At 41.0% G+C, this 19117-nt stretch overlaps 1 protein-coding gene across 1 annotated transcript in view; it reads right to left on the bottom strand.

Annotated features, from left to right (window-relative positions):
• Window positions 1–142: 142 nt before the first annotated feature.
• Window positions 143–19117, bottom strand: part of LOC311281007 (protein NLRC3-like) — a gene marked incomplete at its 3' end in the record, with an annotated part of 54621 nt that continues 35646 nt past the window's right edge. The window contains exons 2-7 of the mRNA XM_084393627.1: window positions 4876–4965; window positions 4682–4801; window positions 4024–4044; window positions 1498–3274; window positions 1149–1322; window positions 143–263 (exon numbers count right to left, since the gene is read on the bottom strand). Coding sequence (XP_084249753.1) covers window positions 143–263; window positions 1149–1322; window positions 1498–3274; window positions 4024–4044; window positions 4682–4801; window positions 4876–4930 — 2268 coding nt within the window. The 5' untranslated portion in view covers window positions 4931–4965. The remainder of the gene's footprint in view (window positions 264–1148; window positions 1323–1497; window positions 3275–4023; window positions 4045–4681; window positions 4802–4875; window positions 4966–19117) is intronic.

Raw genomic sequence — 19117 nt, forward strand, 5'->3', positions numbered from 1 at the left:
TAAGAGTTCTTTACTCACAATAAAAATGAACATTAATATGTCTGATAGGCCTATTTAATATATTTTTTTAAATCAATTATTTAGTTTTTAATCATCGATGCAGAATCATTCACATCAGAATTGCGATGCATTGTAAAATCAATTATATTCCACAGCTGTCTTTTCCAGGATGCTTGGGAACCATGATGGTTTTCTCATCAGGTTTTTTGAGTAGGCATTGCCTGCCTTGTGTCTTTGGAGAAAACACCATTGATACATTCATACTACAATATAGACAGGGGTGAAACAGCTATTCATGCACATATTTAACCCTCTGAGGTCTAAGGTGTTTTTGGGGTCCTTGAGATGTTCTGACATGCCCTGATATTTGTGCTTTTTTCAGTTGCTTATAAACATATTAATGGCAAAGGTGTAATTACACTCTATTTAGCACAAACAGGGCTACCATAATATGTGAGCAACATGTATGTACATGTTTGTATTTTTGAGAGAATAATGTTTATGCATGGTTACTGAAAAAACAAAAAATTTGTAAAAATAAGTTTCTGATATAAGGCCACAAAACACATACTAAATATGTGTCCACTAAACTTTTGACTAATGGATGTTGTCGCCTAGAGTTTTTGCTTGAAAATGATCTGAAAATCATCCTGCCTAATCATTGACATAAAACAATACATTGATTTAAACTTTGTAAGACACTTTTTGTTTGGAAAGGCAATATGCGAGTGGGCGTGATTCACACCTGAGAAGACAATGACCCGCATAATGAGCTGCATAATGAGCCGCATAATGAGCCTTTCATTCAGGTGTGTCACTGAGAGTACCACAAGTAAAGAATGTGAGGACTTGAATGCATGCACATTGTATAACATCCAAGGTAAACATTATATATATATATTCAATGTAAATTGTGATAATCGTTATTAATAATCGCAATTACAATTTCAAGGGAATAATCGGCAAATATGATTTTTGTCATAATCGTGCAGCCCTTATTGTGAGTATACACAAAAAAAGAGACACTTATATGTAAGATCAAAATCGACAGAGTATTTTGAGTCTCTTTTGCACTAATAAGTCACGCCGGCGTGATTGCCGATCCCAGGGGGTTAAACATAGTAAATAAGTGAATGTGAATGTCAAACCTCAGTATGTTCAGTTGACAATGTAAACTCTTCAGTCCATCAGAGAGCATCTTCACTCCTGAATCCTGCAGTTGATTTCTACTCAGGTCCAGCTCTCTCAGATGGGATTCTGATGATTGTAGAATTGAAGATACAGTTCCACAGCATATTTCATCAAGACTACAGCCGTCAAATCTGGCAAAACATAACATTTAACCAGATTATTTTCTGATGTTCAGTGTTTTACAATAACACATTGTACCCTTCATAATCAGGACAGAAAGATATTTCAAACAGTATTTTGACATTCTGTTGTTTAGTGACGTATAATAAAAAGTATAAGTAAACAGCGATCAGTGAAATTACTCACAGGGCTTTTCTGCAGCATCTCACAGCTGGAACGAGTCTGTTGTAGCCTGCTTGTGATGAAGTGAACCTCTTTGGGTCAAACTCATCCAGCACCTTCTCTGACAGCAGTACGTAGGTCAGCACTGTGCACATTGAAGATGAGAGTTCTCTTCCTGGATGTTCATTTGAACTGAGGTATCTCTTGATTTCCTCATATAAGGAATGATCCTTGAGCTCAAGTAAGCAGTAGAATAGGTTGACTGTAACTTCATCTGAGATTTCCTTGTTTTGTACTTGTTTAATGTATTCAGTTGTTTGAGTGATGCTCTCTGTGGTGTCTTCAGTGTGTGTGAAGAGGCCTTTCAGCAGTCTCTGAGAGGATTCCAGTGAAATTCCCATCAGAAACCGCAGGAATAGGTCCAGTTGTCCTTTCTCACTCTTTATGGCTCTATCAACAGCATTCTCTAGTAGCTCCTGCAATGTGATATTTTCTTTTGGCTCATCAAAGAAATACTGAAGCTGCTGCATGTTCTTGTTCAGGTAGCAGAGGAACACATGCACTGCAGCGAGGAACTCTTGAACACTCATATGCACAAAGCAGAAGACCTTTTCTTCATGAAATCCATCTTCCTTCTTAAAGATCTCAGCAATCATTCCTGTGAACTCAGTGTCTTTACTCACAATAATACCACATTCTTCCAGATCTTCCTCACTGAACACAATGATTTCCTTCTTCAGTTGTTCAAATGCTAGCTTGGCTAATTTCCTAATCATTTTTCCATTTGAAAGTAAGAGCTTTTTACGTTGTCTTTCTTCTTGTTCATCATACTTCTGGCTCTTCATGTTCATCTGTATCAGCAGGAAGTGAATGTACATTTCAGTGAGTGTTGTGCTGATGTTCTCTGTATTTTTCCCAATGAGAATACCCTGAAGTACTGTGGCCGTGATCCAGCAGAAAACAGGAATGTGGCACATGATGTAGAGACTTTGAGATGCCTTAATACGTGAGATGATTCTGGAGGCCTCAGTCTCATCTGTGATTCTCTTTCTGAAGTACTCTTCCTTCTGTTGGTCATTGAATCCTCGCACCTCTGTGAACAAACCTACATACTGAAGAGGGATCTGATTGGCTGCTGCTGGTCGTGAGGTCACCCAGATGAGAGCTGATGGAAGCAGAGTCCCTTTGACCAGACTTGTGAATAACACATCTACAGATGATTTTTTCTCAATACTGTGTAATGATCTATCTGTAAACTTCAAAGGGAGGCGACTCTCATCAAGTCCATCAAATATAAATGCTAGCTTATATTCCTTATATAACTTTGATTTCTCCAAATCTTTCAGTTCAGGATAAAATTCCAGCAGAAGCTCGTGGAGACTGAAATCTTCATTTGTCATCGAGTTAAGCTCTCGAAATGGAATCAGGAACACGCAGTTTACATCTTGATTGGCTTTTTGTTCTGCCCAGTCCAGGATGAACTTGTGCACAGAGACAGTTTTTCCAATGCCAGCGACTCCCTTGGTCAGCACAATCTTTTCTTCATTTTTTTCCTTTAATAATGTAAATATATCATTGCATTTGATTGGTTTGTCCTGTGTTGGTTTCCTGAAAGCCTCATGGATCTTCATAATCTCGTGTTCCTGATTGACATCTTCCATATCTCCTTGTGTGATGAACAGTTCTGTGTAAACATCCTTGAGATCTGCTTCATTTTCTTTCTTGCATTCAAAAATACGCTCTGCTTTCTTCTTCATGTTGGTTTTGTGAGTTTCCAAGAATTTTTTCAGAATCAAATCCACTGTTATAAAAGATTGGTGTAATTAAATAAAACATGAGGGAAAGCTAAAACATTTTCATTTAAAAAAATAAACATTACAATGCTTCAGCATCAGCATGATCTGATCAGAATTCATTCAACATATTGTAATTAAATTAATGTTGAAAGTAAAACAGCCCAGAGGCCTCAGATCTTCTATTTAATGCACTACATTTTGATAAATATATTACACTTATGGAAGAGAATACCCTTAAGAATTCAAATCAGAATTGTCATCCAGGCATATGTATACTTTTTTAATGCCTAATTTGTAAACTCAGAACAGAGGACAGGGTTCAAGGAACAACTGGCAGTGAATGCTTTAGTTCTTGTATGAAAGGTTTACTGGTCATGACCCTGACCTGTCCAACCACTGCATGGCAGCATTTAGATCAGTCATCCATTTATATATTCTGCCTTTTGTGTGTACACAGACATAGAATGAAACACACAGATTTACTGTACATTATGCCCCTGGGCTGGTGTCCAAATTCAACATACATCCGATCCGTTTAAATCACTCTGAAACACTTAAAAAAGTTCACACTACAAAGACTGACAAATGCTGAATGCACATGTTCAGTCTGTGAAAACAAACACTGATCAACACTAACAGATGCAGGGAAAAGACTGATCTGACAAAATCTGGCGTTCATGTCTATTGGTGTTGGTTGATGTCTGTCGGTGCAGTGTGAACTAGCCTAAAGAGAATACAATTGTTAAGACTTTACCTTGCTCTTCTGTGAGTTCACCTGTGAGGAGAGAAAAAATTAGGGAAGTAAAAAATATACAGATACACAAAAGAAAATACTGTATCTTAAGCATGTCTACCTATGAACAATATGACCATAAAATGAACTGTGATATTTAGAGGCCTCTTAAAGCCCTCCCTTTTTTTCTCTTCCTCTGTGTAATATAAGTTATTTACTTTGTTTATGTTCAGTCACCAAAGAGAATATGTACTTTCCTCTTATTTCCAGCCACCATATTCCTGTTTTTCTTTGTACAAGGTTATATTCCTATATTTGTTATTTCCAACTGTGAAATGATTCCTTTTATGGTGTTATCTTTGTGCGCCCTCTGGAAAGCAACATCTTTTTTTTTTTTTTTGGAAAGTATAAATTGTGTAAACTACTCAATAAAGATTGAAGATTTGGGACATGGCTCTGTTCATGTGAGGATTCTTCCCACAGCTGCGCAGCCGCAGACCATTGATGACTGAGAGGGACTGAAAATCTTACTTAACTGAAGAGGAAGAGAAATCTAATTCTTACATGAACTTTAATAGGAAAAGGGTTCACAATCACTGAGCATTATTTCACTTATCAAGCTATTAACCGACTGCTAATAAGCAGTGCATCTCAGTAAGCACATCTATGGTAATAGTACCGTTTACTGCAGCGTTGATGGTCACTGGGCCATTGACGGTGGTTTCTATAAATACAGGAACAAATGCAGTTGCTCTGTTCTCAGCTTTCACATCAATACTGACAGTCTCCATCCTCTTGACTGGAATAGAGACAGAGATTAATTACATTTCCTAAATGATAACTTAAACATAACATTTTCTTTTTTTGGATTACCTTTCTTGTTTTTATGCTCGTCTTCTTCCATCTCATCTAGTGTGTCAGAATCCATAACAACAGATTCTATCGTCCTTCACCGACTCACTGCTGTTGGAAATGAAGAAAAAGGTTTTGAATAGCTCCACTGTTACCAGAAACTTTCCAAAAATAAATAAGGCACTAAATTATATTTACTACACTATAAAACACACAACACTCTTTCTGTAAAGCTGCTTTGAAATTATGTATATTGTGAAAAGCGCTATACAAATAAACGTGAATTAAACTGAATTTTTTCAACAAACGCTGGGTTGAGACTGCTGGGTTGACTTTCATTGAACTGAAGAGACCACTTTTAATATAGTGGGTTTCTTATGTCATATTTACAAAAAGTTATTTGAGGTCTGTTAATATAGGGGTACAATTAAACTGAATGTAATGATATAGATTCCTTCAAGGAAATGAAATGGCAATGTAATAAAGGTTGAATTATTTTGAAACTGTTGAAGCGATAATTGTTAAAAGTAATGTTTTTCATGAAGTATTTCAGAGTTCTTGTGCTTTGTGCGTTCATTTCGCCCACGCCTGAAGTAATCGACTGTGCGAGGAGGTGCGCTTTTCTCAGCTTCTTCAGAAGAGAGGGAAAGATGGTTTAGGGTAAGTATAGTGTCACGTGTAGTTGCAGGAAGGCAGACGAAGATGAGGATATATTTCTAACATTAATTTTGAATGGTAATATTATAAATGATAGCAGAACAGGCAGCAACACACATCATACACAACGTAGATCGGACGAAGACTGACAGAACAAACGGAACTTAAATGCAAACACAGATGACAATGATTAACTTAACACAGCTGATCCAGATGAACTGATAATGACAATGACAAGGAGTGCTTCATTCTTTTGAGTTTGTGAGTTTATTTTTTTAGAAAATAAATGTTTCTGTTGTCTCCTGCCTGTTTACTTGATCTTTCTCTATTTCTGATAAATTACATGGTAGAAAGTCTAAGGCCTTCTCAAGCCGTACAGCAAACCCATCTGTAGGAGCCATAAGGCTATTAATAATGTTACTCAATGTCATGGCTGTATGTAACAATTTTTCTTTACTCCCCCCTGTGGTAAAGGGAAAGAATTTCACCCCTTTTGGGGATTTCCTGAAGGTAGCCACCTTAAAGGTCCCGTTGTATGCCCCTTTTCACAAGATGTAAAATAAGTCTCTGATGTCCCCAGAGTGTGTATGTGAAGTTTGAGCTCAAAATACCCAACAGATCATTTTTTACAGCATGTTTAAATTGACATTTTTTGGGGCTCAGAAAAACGAGCTGTTTCTGTCATGGGATGTGGAGGAGATGAACCCAGAAGCAGACGAGGTGCAGACACTCAAGATTTATTAATACACAAAAACAGAAAACAAAACCCACGAGGGGGTAAAACAAGACAGGATGAACTATTAAGACAGAAAACACTAGACTAACACTCAGACGATAAACTTAGACAATAAAGACAGGATCAAATACTTCTAACAAGACAAGGCTTTCTTCAGGTAACTCACGGAGGGTATCAGACAAGGATAGACAATGTACCGACACAGGACAGCAAACACAAGGGGATTAAATAGGGAGCAAACTAATCAGGAACAGGTGACACAGGTAAAGCAATAATCTAATGATGACGAGATGAGATAACAAGGGGGCGGGGTTACATGACGAGACAACGCAAGCACACAGCCAAACAAATGGCCATGTGCTTACACACAAAACATGGTTCTGTCATGATCCTGCCTCAAAACAAGAAAGATCTAGGACATGAAGGCAGAATCATGACAGAACCCTCCCCCCAAGGAGCGGCTTCCAGACGCTCCCTAGAGGGAACAAGAAACACGGGACAAGACCGACTGAGACATAGACACAAACCAACAATACATGACAAAAACTAATAAAGGCAGACATGAATACACAATGACAGGATTGGGGTGACATAATAAAAATAAAAAACAAGGAAGAGGAGGCGGAGACAACACAGAGTTCATGGGGGAATGTCCAGGGTGGGTGGGTGGGACTGTGGTCTTGGGAGGACAGGACGATGGCTGAGGGCGAGGGGACCGGGCAGACTTGGCTGGGGACACACGAGGAACAGTCTTGGGGGAAACAGTCCGGGGTGAAGTGGTGACAGAGGGAACAGCTACAGCCGGCAGCGGAGCGAAGACGATGGGTGAGGCAGGTGGTAAGGGAGTGGAGAAAGATGTAGACTGTGATGCTGGGACAGGACTGGACACAAAATTAGGGACAGGGCTGAACACATTAGCTGGGACAGGACTGGACACAGACATCCTCCTGTCTGCTGGGACAGGACTGGACACAGACATCCTCCTGTCTGCTGGGACAGGGCTGGACACATCAGCTGGGACAGGGCTGGACACATCAGCTGGGACAGGGCTGGACACATCAGCTGGGACAGGGCTGGACACATCAGCTGGGACAGGGCTGGACACATCAGCTGGGACAGGGCTGGACACATCAGCTGGGACAGGGCTGGACACATCAGCTGGGACAGGGCTGGACACATCAGCTGGGACAGGGCTGGACACATCAGCTGGGACAGGGCTGGACACATCAGCTGGGACAGGGCTGGACACAATAGCTGGGACAGGACTCTCCAGAATCTTGGCTAGACTGGACAGGTACTCGGACAAGGCTCTTGCAGCGATGACAATCGGCATCTCGTGACTCGCAGCAACCGACCGCAAAACAGCCTTAGCAGCTGAATCGGCCGCTGCTCGCTCTGCAGCCCTCATGACTGCAGACTCTGGAACAGCGCTTGCAGGAGCGGGCTCTGGAACAGCGCTTGCAGGAGCGGGCTCTGGAACAGCGCTTGCAGGAGCGGGCTCTGGAACAGCGCTTGCAGGAGCGGGCTCTGGAACAGCGCTTGCAGGAGCGGGCTCTGGAACAGCGCTTGCAGGAGCGGGCTCTGGAACAGCGCTTGCAGGAGCGGGCTCTGGAACAGCGCTTGCAGGAGCGGGCTCTGGAACAGCGCTTGCAGGAGCGGGCTGAGATGAAGAACTAGAGGCTCCCCTTCTCCTCCTCTTCCTCCTAGGTCGCGGTGCCGAGGCCGTAGACGGACTAGTGACCGGTTGAAGAAGCTCAGCAGGGACCGTAACTGGAGCTGGGATGGCGTTCTCGGGCAGCGCTGACTCGGTCGAGGAAGACTCAGACGGGGAATCCCAAGAAACCCGTCTCCCTCGTTTACCACGGAGCTCATTAGGTGCAGAAGAGACCTCAGGAGAAGTGGAACCTGCCGGATCACCATGGGTAACAACGGCCAGAACGCGATCCTCCGGGACCACTGGCAGCGAGGCAGGTGTAGACAAGGAGCCCCGCATCTCCCTTCGAGATAAACAGTCCACCATGTCCATAAACGGCCGGTCTACCAACCTCTCTCGTTCAGCAAGAGGGGGAGGAGCGTTGAGACCCGCAATGAAGTAGCGGTTGAGAAGGATGTCAGGAAGGAAGAGTCTCTTCTCATGAGCGACCCGAGCGTACTCCTTAATGGACCTTTCTCCCTGAGGAGGAATCGGCAGCTTGCCGATTCTGACGTCAGAGCTCGTCTTGTGCCACCACTCTATTAGAAGGTCTTCTTGGGACTCGACGGGCGAGGACCTTCTGTCTGCTGGGTTCTCTTGTGGTCGGTACATTCTGTCATGGGATGTGGAGGAGATGAACCCAGAAGCAGACGAGGTGCAGACACTCAAGATTTATTAATACACAAAAACAGAAAACAAAACCCACGAGGGGGTAAAACAAGACAGGATGAACTATTAAGACAGAAAACACTAGACTAACACTCAGACGATAAACTTAGACAATAAAGACAGGATCAAATACTTCTAACAAGACAAGGCTTTCTTCAGGTAACTCACGGAGGGTATCAGACAAGGATAGACAATGTACCGACACAGGACAGCAAACACAAGGGGATTAAATAGGGAGCAAACTAATCAGGAACAGGTGACACAGGTAAAGCAATAATCTAATGATGACGAGATGAGATAACAAGGGGGCGGGGTTACATGACGAGACAACGCAAGCACACAGCCAAACAAATGGCCATGTGCTTACACACAAAACATGGTTCTGTCATGATCCTGCCTCAAAACAAGAAAGATCTAGGACATGAAGGCAGAATCATGACAGTTTCAGTGTGTGCCCTTTAAATGCAAATGAGCTGCTGCTGGATGACCCAGGGGGCGGAGCTTCATGAGCTCGCGCTCAGTCTGTCAGGACAAATTCATCTCATGGAATGATGATAATATCAGAAACTCTCAGTAACGGCGTTCATTTCGAGTCGGACAATAATGCCTACAGAGTCAGAGTGCTGTATAGAGATGAAACAGGTATGGTTTAGTAGTTTAATTACGGTTATTATAACGTATTGTCATCTGCTTGTATGTATCCATTATTTATTAACAGCCTACAAGTCTGCTGTTTCGGACCAGGTCCGAATGATGATCAAACATGTACTGATGAGTTTAATAAAGTTTATTGTACATCACACAAAAGATGAAGCGTCAGTTTTACTTCAGAAAATCACGGTAAGAGCTGAGTAAACACAGTAGCCTAAGTTATAAGAAGTGCGCAAGTAGCCAGTAGAGTTGAGGGAGCATTCCTGTGGGCGGAGGTTAGTCTAAACACGGTTCTGGTGATGTCACTAATGAAGGAAGTAGAGGGGTGTAGTCCAATCGAGCCGTTTTATGTAGTCAACTTCTGTTAAATAAAATATCTCGCTTGGCATTGAACTTTGAGCTTTATAATTTTACAGATATTATTTATACTCTAACAACAACATTACACACTAACTAAAGTTTGAAACATGGGATCACGTAGAACGGGACCTTTAAACATGAAGTAATGTGACAAGGGGTACGGGCAAGTGCTATACTGGTAGAGACAAAGGAAGCCCCACTTACATTAAGATTCATTAAGCTGGCTTTAACATCTAGAGTTAGATTGCTAGGAAATAGTAATAATCCAGCGGTGTCAGTAATAAATAATTGTTGGGAATATCAAACAAAGGGTAAAGGGTTTGGTTGGGGCATACATCATTTAACAGAACAATACGGCATTAAAGAGTAAAGTTCCTCCCTGGATGCTTCCAATTCCAGAAGTCAACGGGCTACTACTAGAGATTAGAAATATACTGTTAAATATTCAAAAACTAGGAATAACAGTTCAGTTCTGTTGGGTTCCAGCACACATTGGAATTAGAGGTAATGAAAAGGCAGATGATTTAGCTAAAAAGGCTCTAAAAAATAAAAGAAATTGAAATTAATGTTTCAATAGGGAAAGGAGAAGTGAAAGCTTGAAATAACAAAAAAATGGCAACAAGAATGGGAAGCACAACCTAAGGCTAGGCAATATTACAATATTCAGAAACAGATTGGAGGAAAAATAATGTGAAAAATAGGAAGGAAGAAATAGTATACTCAAGATTAAGAATGTGACATACAGGATTGAATGCAACACTGAAGCTGGTAGGAAAAGGAAATGGTTTATGCACAGAATGTCAAACACAGGAAGATGTGAAACATGTTTTATTTAGATGTAGGAGATACAGTGAGCAGAGACAAAGTCTCTATTGAGTAATCCCTGCACAAAAAACTTCCTCACGTAATAACCTAGAATACTGTCTAACACTTGATGGCTGCTCTGTCAAGTCTTCGTCGTCGGTTAGGAACCTGGGTGTGCTCTTTGATACCAATCTTTCATTTGAAAGTCACGAGTCTAGTATCTGAAAAAACGGCATTTTTCCATCTTAAAAATATATCTAAATTACGCCAAATGCTCTCATTGACAAATGCGGAACAATTAGTTCATGCTTAATAAACAAACTACAGCTGGTCCAAAACGCAGCAGCTCGAGTTCTTACCAGAACCAGGAAGTATGACCATATTAGCCCAGTTCTGTCAACACTGCATTGGCTCCCTATTAAACATCGTATAAATTTTAAAATATTGCTGATTACTTACAAAGCACTGAATGGTTTAGCTCCGCAGTACTTGAGCGAGCTCTTAACGCATTATAGTCCTTCACGTCGATTGCGATCTCAACATTCCGGCCAGTTGATAATACCTTGAATATCAAAATCGACTGCTGGCGGTAGATCCTTCTCCTATTTAGCACCAAAACTTTGGAACAGTCTTCCTAACATTGTCCGGGAAGCAGACACACTCTGTCAGTTTAAAGCTAGACTAAAAACACATCTCTTTGACCTAGCATACACATAACACATTATAGACGCAGTCCGCCGGATCCAGGCCGTATCCAGATCTGATGAAGGACCTGTGCCTGGACGCGACGACAGCGCAGTCCTGAAATGTCAACTAGTCTCCCCCTGTGAAGGCCTCCTTCCCCTCCCTTTACCTCTCTACATAACTCCGACAAAAAGTCGGGATAACTCCGGTTCGCGTGGCTACGTGGAAGCGATAAAAATTCGGTATTATTAATGTTAAGGCCAGACAAGTAGTATGTTGAGGGTTGATTTGTAGGAACTACACGCCTGAGCACATATATTCAAACACGCATACCTATAGACTGAACTCGTAATATGCATGTGCACGCCATCAGCGTTCTCACAGGTTCGCGTTGTTGAAGTTTGTGTAGAAAGAACTTTAGAGTTTTCTGTTAAAACGGTGTCATGTTAGCGGCCCCTAAGTTAATAACTAATGATCATTGCGATGGAAGTGAATCAATCAAACTAACTTTAGCTGGACAATAACTTTATTCTAGAGCTGCTATAAAGCCAAAACACTGTACTTTAATTCCCATAATCAATGTAAAGCTGCTTTGGAACAATATACATAATTAAAAGCACTTGACAGCTTTCAAAGGATTCTGAAACTCATCCAATGTGTGAGTAAACATGGGTGAATTTATTTCTAAGAGCTGCTGTTGAGAATTTTGGCTTTGATCAAAACATGGTACAAGAAGCTGATGCTGATGTGTACATTGTGGCATGTTGATTCTATGGAAAGCTGGATACTTGATTGTGCTTGTTTGTGTCAAACATGGCTGATGAAATGTCAAAAAATGAAGAGGATGCAGGTGAACAAAGCATTGCATCCCTGAGTTCTATGCGTTGGGGAAGGCTTGGTGTGTGCACACGTAGGATGAATGAAGGAAAGGCATTGCTTGCTGATGGTGGTGATGTGGAATCAATAAAAAGAAGTACAGAGGCATTTTTATGTCACATGGAGAATTTAAGACTGCTCATAGGCTCTGATGATATCAGAGAAAATGAGCGCACTGACTGGTTTAAGCCTAAAATGGCTACATTTGAGAACTTTATGAGTGAATATGAGATGTGGAAAAATGTTCAAAAGGATCCACAAACACTTATCAAGCCAAATGATAGTGTTTCAAATGTGTCCAAAAGGTCACACAAATCTCGTAGTTCTCACAGCTCAAGTATATCATCATCGGTATCATCAATGAGGATAAAAGTTACTGCTGATAAAGCACCCCTTCTTGCTCGCAAAGCTGCATTAAAACAAAAACATGCCCTAGAAATGGAAAAGGCTGCTTTGAATATGAGACCGGAAACAGAACATTTGGAATGTGACAAACAATGCTAAACTGAAGGTCTTTCAAGACTCTGCAACAACAGCAAGTCCAAGTCTACAAGTTCAATCTATTAATTCCCAGCAATCTTACGAACATAAGGATGAAATTAATGAGTATCTTGAAAATTATGATGTAGAGAATTCTAAGAAGACATCAACGAAACAGGATCAGACATCACCAGGACCATTGCCATCTTTTGAATTTGTTCAACTTGGAGCTATCCCGAAAATTCCATTGCATGTTTCAACCTCCAAAACTCAACCAAGTAGCACACAGCAAGTCCAATGCTGAGGATGCAACAGCAACATCAGATAATCCTGCTACAACTTGTCAAAATCCATCTGTTAGTTACACAGATGCGGGGCTTACAAATATGAATCTTTTGAATGTGGTGCAGAAGCAAAATGACATTGCTGATTTTCTGGATTGGCTCCCCTCTAGAGAGATTCCAGTGTTCGATGGAGATCCACAAAATTTTCGCCCTTTCATGCAAGCCTTTGAACATGGCATAGAAGATAATACCGACAATAGTAGGGATAGACTTTACTATCTGGAACAATTTACTTCTGGCCAATCAAAGGAACTTGTCCGAAGCTGCTTGCATATGGATGCTAGAAGGGGTTATGCTGAAGCTAAGAAGCTCCTCAAATGTCATTTTGGTGATGAAGTGAAAATCACCAGTGCTTATATGGAAAAGGCCCTGAGTTAGAGTAATATCAAGGCCGATGATGGAAAGGCTCTTAATGCTTATGCACTTTATTTGAGAGGCTGTTGCAATGCTGCGGAAGATCTGCATAACATATTTGATCTTGATTTGCCTTCCAGTCTTAAACAGATTATATCCAAACTCCCATATAAACTATGTGAAAAGTGGAGAAACACAGCATGTGACATTCTTGAACGAACACGCAGTAGAGCCAAATTCCAGGACCTGGTTGCCTTTATTGAAAATCAGGCAAAGATACTTCAAGACCTTCTCTTCTGCAATATTCTAGACCCTACTTCTGCAACAAAGGGCATCAGGGCTGAGACAGGGTCTCGTCCTTATAAGTCTGGGAGTAAGAAAAGCTTTGCTACAAGTGTTGAATTACAGGCCCCCTGTTTGTGGGGCATATGAGCAAACCGTGTAGAAAACTTCTGTATAGTAAGACTTGTCACAAAAGGCACCCAACAATTCTCCATGTCGAAAGCATGCCCCCCAAAGAACAACACACTTCCCAGAAGGATAAAAGTGGCAGTAACTTAATTACAATTGCCATGGTGTCAGCAGAACAGACGGAGGTTGGTTCTTTAGACTATAAACTTGCTATTTTGCCAGTGAAGATTAAGGCCTGGAACGGGAGTAACATAATACAAACTTATGCTTTTCTTGATCCTGGAAGTTACAGAAAGTCTAACGGAAAAGCTGCATGTGAGAGGGAGGAAAACAGAAGCTCTACTCAGGACTATAGGACAAGAAAGACCAATATGTACATACAGATTGGATGGGTTGGAAGTAAGCCTCGACCATAACAATTTTTTGCCCCTGCCAGAGGTTTTTACTCAAGCTTCTATACCAGTTGGTAAAGAGAACATTCCTACTCAAGAGGACATTCAGCACTTGCCATATCTCAAAGAGGTCAGTTTGAATACCATTGAAGCGGAAGTCGGTCTGTTGATTGGAGTTAGTGCTCCAAAGCTTACAGAGCAATGGAGGGTCATTAATAGTCAAGGAGATGGACCTTATGCAGTCCTAACTCAATTAACCCTCTGGGGTTGGTAGTCGCGCCAGCAAATGCTTGTCACACTGACATGAGACATATGTCACATTTACATTTAGTCATTTAGCAGACGCTTTTATCCAAAGCGACTTACAATTTAGGACTAAATTTAGCCAGTCATATTGAAGAGGCAAAAACAACGCACGAAGTGTTAAAAATATGAAGTTCAGGCATTGGTCAGAATACCATAAGCCCCGGTAAGGAAGGATAAAAGGGAAAGGAAAGTTTTTTTTTTTTTTTTTAATGAGGTTAAGTGCTCACGGAAGAGATGGGTTTTCAGTTGTCTTTTGAATGTTGTCAGGGATTCTGCATTCCGGATGAGGGTGGGGAGATCATTCCACCAGCATGGAACCGTGAATGAGAATGTTCTGGAAAGTGATTTTGTGCCTCTCTGTAATGGAACTACGAGCCGTCGCTCGTTGACCGATCGTAGGCTTCTGGTAGGGAAGTAGACTCGTAGGAGAGAGTGAAGTAGGAGGGAGCTGAGCCTGTGGTAGATCTGTAAGCAAGCGTCAATGCCTTGAACTTGATGCGAGCAGCGAGTGGTAGCCAGTGCAGAGAGATGAACAGAGGAGTGACGTGGGCCCTTTTTGGCTCGTTGTAGACAAGACGAGCTGCAGCATTCTGAATCATTTGTAGAGGTTTAGTTGCACATAATGGAAGTCCAGCCAGAAGAGCATTGCAGTAGTCAAGCCTAGAGATGACCAGGGCCTGGACGAGAAGTGTTGCATGCTCAGTTAGGAAAGGCCTGATCTTCCTGATGTTGTGCAGTGCAAACCTGCATGATCGAGTTGTCTTTGAAATGTGGTCTGTGAAGGTCAGCTGGTCATCCAATATTACTCCAAGATTTCTGACTAACCTTGATGGGGTAATTAATGTTGTATCTACCTGGATAGTGAAGTCGTGCTGTAGAGACGGATTGGCAGGGAGGAGAGACAGAGGAGAGAGTTGAATGTCTTGAAGAGTGATCGTGTGTTGGAGGAGCTGTTGATCTTGTTGTGGAAATATGAAGATTTTGCGGCATGAACATCAACAGAGAAGGAGGAGAGCAGAGATTGATACTCAGGTCAGATGTGTCTTTTGATTTGCACCATTTCCTCTCCACTGCCCTGAGTTCAGTCCGGTGTTCACGAAGAACCTCAGATAACCAGGGGTTAGAGGGACCAGCGCGTGCAGGCCTGGAGGAGAGAGGGCAGATATTGTCTAGAGAAGAAGTTAAAATGGAGCATAAGGTATCCGTTGCGGTATTCACATCCAGAGATGAGAATTGTGAGGGTGAGGGAAGATAAGAAGACAAAGCAGAGGAAAGATGGGAGGGAGAAAGTGAGGGCAGGTTTCGTCTGAAATTAACTGGTAGGGGGGTTGGTGGTGCACAGGTAGTTAGTTGTAGATTGAACGTAATGAGGAAATTATCTGAAACATGAAGAGGTCTCACCAAAATGCTGTCTGCGCTGCAGTTGCGTGTGTAAACCAGGTCCAGTTGGTTGCCTGATGTGTGAGTACCTGTGGTGATGAGCCGTTTGAGATCGAAAGAGGCTATATGATGAAGTCTGTTGCATACGGTTTCTCTAGATGAATGTTGAAATCACCCAAGACTACCAGTGTGGAGCCGTCCTCAGGGAAAGAGGACAGCATCACATCCAGCTCCTCTTCAAAGCTTCCCAGTTGACCTAATATGGATCTTAGTGGGAGTTGTAAGTGTAATAGCATGATATTCAAATGAGTTGTTATTACACAGAGAAGAGAGTGCTGAGCAGAGTCCTGCACGGGTCCATTTTTGGAGACCCGCCCCCGCCCGTACCCGCAAAGTTCAGCACCAGATCCGACCCGTCACCCGTGATAATATCACAATTAAATCCGCACCCGCCCCGTTACCCGCCCCGTTACCCGCCCCGTGCCCGCGATAAATCACACACAAGCTAAAATCCTTCCAATTTAAGTGCTTTATTTTTATCTCGCACCTCTCTCAACATCACAATAGCCTCACGCGCCGGCGCCTCCGTGTCCTGATTATATTGCCTGCTATATTTAGCCTACCTCTTATTTATTAAATACAGGAAATTGGTTGATGAAACATTGATTAAAATTAAGATACAATTAATACAAAACTAAATTCACTTTAAAGAAAGGCTTTCTACAAAAACAAACTTAATGAAGTGGTCAAAATCATGTCTGCCCACTCCATTTGTCTCCCGATATTCGGGATCATCTTATCTTATTCATGCTTTTTTACTTTTCATATAATCAACATGAAATTAAAAAAATATATTATTTTATTTAAACATGAATATGAAACTAAATCGTTTTTTAATGACTGGGCTACAACTATTAGCCTCCCCTACAGTACAGAGAAATTTAATGTCGGAGCGTTGCCGGTGAGCTTGTGGGGGGAGAGATACGATTTTCGATCAATCATCGAATATTATTTTGCTTGATATGCCAATTCTTAATATTTGGTGTTTTAAATGCCTGTTTGAGATCTCTGTGAAAGTTTTAATTGTAGGTTCGTGCAATTTATATACACAATACTTACTAAAATATAATTAATATAATTTTATTGCATTTGTATTAGTTGTTTGAAGAGTAATCGGTCGGTAAAAAAAATCGGTCGGTCTTAACTCAAGTTTACAACCGGCAAGTTCGGTCGGACTTAAAGGGGAACACATTTTTTACCCGCCCGCAAGGAGTTCATTATCCGCCCGCATCCCCGCCCGTGAATTTTAGGAATGTCACAATCCACCCGTTTTAGCCACTTTTATGCAGGTACCCGACCCGTTGCAGGACTCTGGTGCTGAGTATTTCCAATTGTTAGAAATGAGAAGACCTGTACCTCCAGATACTAAGAGAAGAATGAGATGCAAAGGCTGGAATAAAGTCAGCTTTATTGACGGCTGACTGACAATTCCATAGGCCCACAGAAAGAGAGAGAGACGTGTGTGAGGATGAGAGAATGAGACGCAGATTAGCAGTATTGCGCTGCCTTGATGAAAGTGCGTTGCCGAGAGACAACAGGAATGTATTGAAAGCACATGTTGAGTAAGAAAAAAAAAATAGGATAAAAGTGGGAAAGGAAGGGGAGAAGATGATACTTAAGTGCCTTACTGGTGTCCTTGCTCGGTGGAGTCGCACAGGTAGAGTCGATGGTCTTTACCCGAGTCAGTCTTCACACGAGGAGGCTGAACGCTTACAACGCTTGAGTGAGGACAGCTGTCTCGGCCTAGCAATTAAGCAAAGAATCCGAAAATGGGAGAAATCGAAACTAGCTGCTAGGAGGCGATACTTAAGTGCAATGAAACTGCAATCATTTTCACACGCGGCTGTTATTTGAAGTAGGAACGCGTCTAAATAAAATACAGATTTGTGTGAAGGTAAAAATTAAAAATAAGCAGAGATTCGAAAATAGCCTTACCTTGAGTCAAATAGAGCACTGAATAACAGGAGAACTGGATATTAAGAAAAAAAAAAACACTTGTCTTGTCGTGTCCACGTACTGACCGCTTGTCCTGTCTTTATAAAGCTTGAAGTCTCTATTTTTAAATGATGTAAATCATATCAAAAACAAATATTCTGTTTAAGTAATCCATATAAAAGCAATGACATATACAGTTTCTCCAGCCCGTGCTCATTAACTCTAATGTGACCACACCCACACGAGCAAGAGCAACTGACATGCAAATCGTCCACGTGGAGGAACGCAGACCTGTAAACGCCCTCATTAGAATTAGAGACTTCAGTACTCCTCTGCTTTTCATCGACTTTGGAAGATACGTTGTGTTTGTGCTGTGCTGTTTACCTTGGATTTACCTCAGAAGAATTAGAAGAACACGATTTGAAGATGAGAAAATTTTAAGGTGAGACATTTGCACTGATAATGTTATTGTTGCATAAACTTTACATTGTAGCAACTAGTCAAACTGGTATATATATATATATATACAGAAACATGTTGAAATGTGAATAATAGACAGGTAGGCAAGCTTTCAATGCTAAGTTTATATACATGTACGACACTAGGGTGTTTTTATGTTCAGTAATAAAATACAGCATGAAAGCATAAAAGTAGGCTAGTATGAGTGTTTACTCTAATATGGTGAATATTATAATGTCTAGACCCGTGTTTACTGTTAAATACTGTGTTTGTGGATATCTGCTCAAACGTAGACATGTATAATGTGGTAACAATAATGTATCATTGTTTGGAACGGCTCGATCACTTCAGTAAATGTTCTCTGCACGCGCTGTGAGTTTGAGTCACTCAGACTGTGAGTTTGAAAAGCAAAACACGCCAAACATTAGGCTATGATTTTACTCCAGTTTGATTTCATGACGTCATAATGAATGAAAAACATTTGAAGAAACATATGATAATCAATACATTTTTCTCTAGTGTAGTGTTAATGAAAGTGTTTCTTTTTAACGATTTATAGGCCGCCTGCTACAGGCTATTGTTGTTATTATTATTGTATGCAGCCCAACACGTAAATGCCTACAAGGCACAACAAACCTGGTGTTCATTTTATTATATATATATATATATATATATATATATATATATATATATATATATATATACATATATAGTAAACTTTAAATCACAATTTTAATTGTGACAATTTTTTTTCCACTGGGACCAGATGCCATTGATGAGTCCTGCTGACTCTGTACATGAACATGATAAAATGAAAAATCAAACACCTTGGAAATGAAATGTGTGACTGTTCAAGTCTCTGTCTTCAGATCAGTGTGTTCAATAATGTGCTTTTTTGTCCTTTGTTGTGTATCTTTGGATTATGTTGTGTTGTAAATAAATCCAAACAATCAAAAAAGCATTCTTTTTTAAATCTCTTAAATCTCTTATTTTGTATGCATGCAAATTGTAT

The sequence above is a fragment of the Rutilus rutilus genome (assembly GCF_951802725.1).
Source record: "Rutilus rutilus genome assembly, chromosome: 21".
Lineage (NCBI taxonomy): Eukaryota > Metazoa > Chordata > Actinopteri > Cypriniformes > Leuciscidae > Rutilus > Rutilus rutilus.